Genomic DNA, 5,000 nt, shown 5'->3' on the forward strand with positions numbered 1-5,000 from the left:
TATGAATTTCTATGTAAAGCTATACTGAACAAAAATATAAACGCAACATGTAACGTGTTGGTCCCATGTTTCATGAGCTGAAATAAAAGATCCCAGAAATGTTCCATACTCACAAAAAGCTTATTTCTCTCAAATTTGTTTACATCCCTGTTAGTGAGCATTTCTCTTTTGCCAAGATAATCCATCCACCTGACAGGTGTGGCATATCAAGAAGCTTATTAAACAGCATGATCATTACACAGAGGCACCTTGTGCTGTGGACAATAAAAGGCCACTCTAAAATCTGCAGTTTTGTCACACAACACAATGCCACAGTTTTTAAGGAGCATGCAATTGGCATGCTGACTGCAAGAATGTCCACCAGAGCTGTTGCCAGATCATTTAATGTTAATTTCTCTACCATAAGCCGCCTTCAACGTCGTTTGAGAGAATTTGGCAGTACGTCCAACCGGCCTCACAACCGCAGACCACATGTAACCACGCCAGCCCAGGACCTCCACATCCGGCTTCTTCACCTGAGGGATAGTCTGAGACCAGCCACCCAGACAGCTGACGAAACTGAGGAGTATTTATGTCGGTAATAAAGCCCTTTTGTGGGGAAAAACTCATTCTGATTGGCTGGGCCTGGCTCCCCAATGGGTGGGCCTATGCCCTCCCAGGCCCACCCATGGCTGTGCCCCTGCCCAGTCATGTGAAATCCATAGATTAGGGCCTAATAAATGTATTTCAATTGACTGATTTCTTTATATGAACTCTAACTCAGTAAAATCGTTGAAATTGTTGCATGTTGCGTTTATATTTTTGTTCAGTATATAATTAGTGGAAGAATCTAAAAGTGACACAAGTGAATCAGACTGCCCAGACAGGATAAGTGTTAGTTAGTTTTTTTCAGTGACATAACATGATTTCCTTTGAGATACACTGGCTCGTCCCTATACAGCATGTGAAATAGACCTATCCTTACATGATTTACCCATTATCTTTTAGTTGCATTGTTTTTCAATTCCATCCCTGGGGAGTACATTTTAATTCTACACAGTATGATGTTTCCAAACAACATCTGGCTTCGGACGTGAAAAGTGCCTCCATTTGGGCCGTCAAGCGGAACGACGACAATGTCTCTTCTTTCAATTCTGTTCTTTTTTTCTTTGAATTATTTTTTCCGTTCCCTGGTGGATTAGGACTTTAGACTAAAGGTATTAGACATTCGCCAGCCTGGTCCCAGATCAGTTTTGTGCTGTCTTGCCACAGTTGACTCAACCTTGGCGAGACAGCACGGACTAACCTGGGACCGGTTTAATTAGCTGTATAGCATCGTGATGCTACTGCTGAATCTGAACATGGCTGAATGCAGTCTCCCCCTATGGAGAAGGATATGATGAGAGTTTGCCAATGCCAGTTGTATTCTGCCTTCAGCATGACGCCGGATTGGTTGGATTGGGGGAAGGGTGGGGCATGGCGGGGAGAGGGACGAAGCCTATTGACCCATTTGGTTTTTAGACCAAACATCGAAAGATATCGCCCTCTCTGGGTCCTTGGACACTCAGACAGGGTTCCTCAGGGTTTGGCCTGTGTCCGTTATTATGTGATAAAACCCAGTCATATAAACACCTTTTTCTGAAATCCCCTCCTACACACACGCGCACACACACACACACATACGCCGATACATCCCCCTTCCCCCGTTTCCTGAATATTCCCTCTCTGGGATTAAAGTAATGTTAAACAGCGGATTACAAAGCCACGGTAAATACATAAACATCCCAAATACGCCCTAATTGGTTTCAAATATCCCGGCTCCCTTACAAAGCCCAAGCAAAAGAGAGGGAAGGGATATTTTGTACACAGAGAGAGTGGTTTAGAGAGCAGAAAGAAAACATGAAAGAATTCAGAATTACTTTAAAGACACCTGATTCTGTTACAGTCTTTTAGAAAAAGGTGGAATCTTGCTCACATTCTTGTACACATTTTTGTTGCGGTGGGTTTTCTTTTCTGCTGTGGTTTTCTATATGTGGTGTTTGGGGGTTTGCACAGAAATGCATGGGATGTGGTGGCATATGTGCCTGTCTCGGCTAAAATGAGTGTGTGGTCTTTCTCCTCCTCCGCTCTCTCTTTCTTTCTCCTCCTCATCTCGCTCTCTGTGTGTCTACAGGCATGCCTTTGTGTATGTGTGTGTGTGTCTGTCTGTCTGTCTGTCTATAGCCTTGCCTATCTGTGTGCTGTACTGTCCTGTCCTGTCCTGTCCTGTCTGTCTGTCTGTCTGTCACACTGCTGGCTGCAACACTACCATTTATCAGTCTGGGCTGCACAGGAATATCTGATCTACACACCATCCGGATAACCCTAATCCAATATGTCTACTAACAGCTATAACACACGGATGGTTTGGAGATCAGTGGATCTGTGCAGGCGCTGCTCAGACTCAAGCCTCGTTGGGAACACTTGGTGTAGCTGATTGATTGACTTGACTGACTGTTGTTGCCCTGCACATGCGACTAGCTGGCTGTTCGGCACAATGGCTGCCATCTTGGATTCATGACAACGCCCACTGGACCGGTGCCCACTCCACATCCAATCAGAGAGCGTGTTGTATGTCAGTCACTGCATTGTTTTTTCTTTTCTCCCCGCCCCCTTTGCCCCTGTCTGGCCAATGGGATGGCAGCGTGCGGAGGAGGGTATGATGATTGACACCACACTGCTGGTGCACTTCTTTGGGAAGAAGGGGAAGGCGGAGCTGACCTTCGACGACTTCTACAGGTATCGCCATGCCGATTAGTAGATTAATCCGAATAGAGCCATATCAGATGAAGCTCTGTGTAACGTAGTTAATCTACTCTATCACTTGTTTCAGTTTTACTGCTCTCTCATACGCACATATATGACAGTATTCTGTTACTGTCACACACATAGTGCACTACCATATACAGTCGTGGTCAAAAGTTTTGAGAATGACACAAGTATTGGTCTTCACAAAGTTTGCTGCTTCAGTGTTTTTAGATATTTTTGTCAGATGTTACTATGGTATACTGAAGTATAATTACAAGCATTCTATAAGTGTCAAAGGCTTTTATTGACAATTACATGAAGTTTAAATATTTGCAGTGTTGACCCTTCTTTTTCAAAACCTCTGCAATCCGCCCTGGCATGCTATCAATTAACTTCTGGGCCACATCCTGACGGATGGCAGCCCATTCTTGCATAATCCATAATGATTGGAGTTTGTCAGAATATGTGGGTTTTTGTTTGTCCACCCGCCTCTTGAGGATTGACCACAAGTTCTCAATGGGATTAAGGTCTGGGGAGTTTCCTGGCCATGGACCCAAAATGTTTTGTTCCCCGAGCCACTTAGTTATCACTTTTGCCTTATGGCAAGGTGCTCCATCATGCTGGAAAAGGCATTGGTCGTCACCAAACTGTTCTTGGATGGTTGGGAGAAGTTGCTCTCGGAGGATGTGTTGGTACAAATCTTTATTCATGGCTGTGTTCTTAGGCAAAATTGTGAATGAGCCCACTCCCTTGGCTGAGAAGCAACTCCACACATGAATGGTCTCAGGATGCTTTACTGTTGGCATGACACAGGACTGATGGTAGCGCTCACATTGTCTTCTCCGGACAAGCTTTTTTCCGTATGCCCCAAACAATCGGAAAGGGAATTCATCAGAGAAAATTACTTTACCCCAGTCCTCAGCAGTCCAATCCCTGTACCTTTTGCAGAATATCAGTCTGTCCCTGATGTTTTTCCTGGAGAGAAGTGGCTTCCTCGCTGCCCTTCTTGACACCAGGCCAAAAGTCTTCGCCTCACTGTGCGTGCAGATGGACTCACACCTGCCTGCTGCCATTCCTGAGCAAGCACTGGTGGTGCCCTGTTCCCGCAGCTGAATCAACTTTAGGAGACGGTCCTGGCGCTTGCTGGACTTTCTTGGGCACCCTGAAGCCTTCTTCACAACAATTGAACCTCTCTCCTTTAAGTTCTTGATGATCCGATGAATGGTTGATTTACAGTGGGGAAAAAAAGTATTTAGTCAGCCACCAATTGTGCAAGTTCTCCCACTTAAAAAGATGAGAGAGGCCTGTAATTTTCATCATAGGTACACGTCAACTATGACAGACAAAATGAGAAAAAAATATCCAGAAAATCACATTGTAGGATTTTTAATGAATTTATTTGCAAATTATGGTGGAAAATAAGTATTTGGTCAATAACAAAAGTTTCTCAATACTTTGTTATATACCCTTTGTTGGCAAAGACACAGGTCAAACGTTTTCTGTAAGTCTTCACAAGGTTTTCACACACTGTTGCTGGTATTTTGGCCCATTCCTCCATGCAGATCTCCTCTAGAGCAGTGATGTTTTGGGTCTGTCGCTGGGCAACACAGACTTTAAACTCCCTCCAAAGATTTTCTATGGGGTTGAGATCTGGAGACTGGCTAGGCCACTCCAGGACCTTGAAATGCTTCTTACGAAGCCACTCCTTCGTTGCCCGGGCGGTGTGTTTGGGATCATTGTCATGCTGAAAGACCCAGCCGCTTTTCATCTTCAATGCCCTTGCTGATGGAAGGAGGTTTTCACTCAAAATCTCACGATACATGGCCCCATTAATTCTTTCCTTTACATGGATCAGTCGTCCTGGTCCCTTTGCAGAAAAACAGCCCCAAAGCATGATGTTTCCACCCCCATGCTTCACAGTAGGTATGGTGTTCTTTGGATGCAACTCAGCATTCTTTGTCCTCTAAACACGACGAGTTGAATTTTTACCAAAAAGTTATATTTTGGTTTCATCTGACCAAATGACATTCTCCCAATCCTCTTCTGGATCATCCAAATGCACTCTAGCAAACTTCAGATGGGCCTGGACATGTACTGGCTTAAGCAGGGGGACATGTCTGGCACTGCAGGATTTGAGTCCCTGGCGGCGTAGTGTGTTACTGATGGTAGGCTTTGTTACTTTGGTTCCAGCTCTCTGCAGGTCATTCACTAGGTCCCCCCGTGTGGTTCTGGGA

At 44.8% G+C, this 5,000-nt stretch overlaps 1 protein-coding gene across 1 annotated transcript in view; it reads left to right on the forward strand.

Moving 5' to 3' along the window:
- LOC311110470 (calcium uptake protein 3, mitochondrial-like) overlaps window positions 1-5,000 on the forward strand; it is a gene marked incomplete at its 5' end in the record, with an annotated part of 21,471 nt that overhangs the window by 6,848 nt on the left and 9,623 nt on the right. Inside the window, 2 exons of the mRNA XM_084189023.1 lie at window positions 1,182-1,196; window positions 2,663-2,757. Coding sequence (XP_084045149.1) covers window positions 1,182-1,196; window positions 2,663-2,757 — 110 coding nt within the window. The remainder of the gene's footprint in view (window positions 1-1,181; window positions 1,197-2,662; window positions 2,758-5,000) is intronic.

Source organism: Coregonus lavaretus (genome assembly GCF_964263955.1).
Source record: "Coregonus lavaretus genome assembly, contig: SUPER_35_unloc_6, whole genome shotgun sequence".
Taxonomy (NCBI): domain Eukaryota; kingdom Metazoa; phylum Chordata; class Actinopteri; order Salmoniformes; family Salmonidae; genus Coregonus; species Coregonus lavaretus.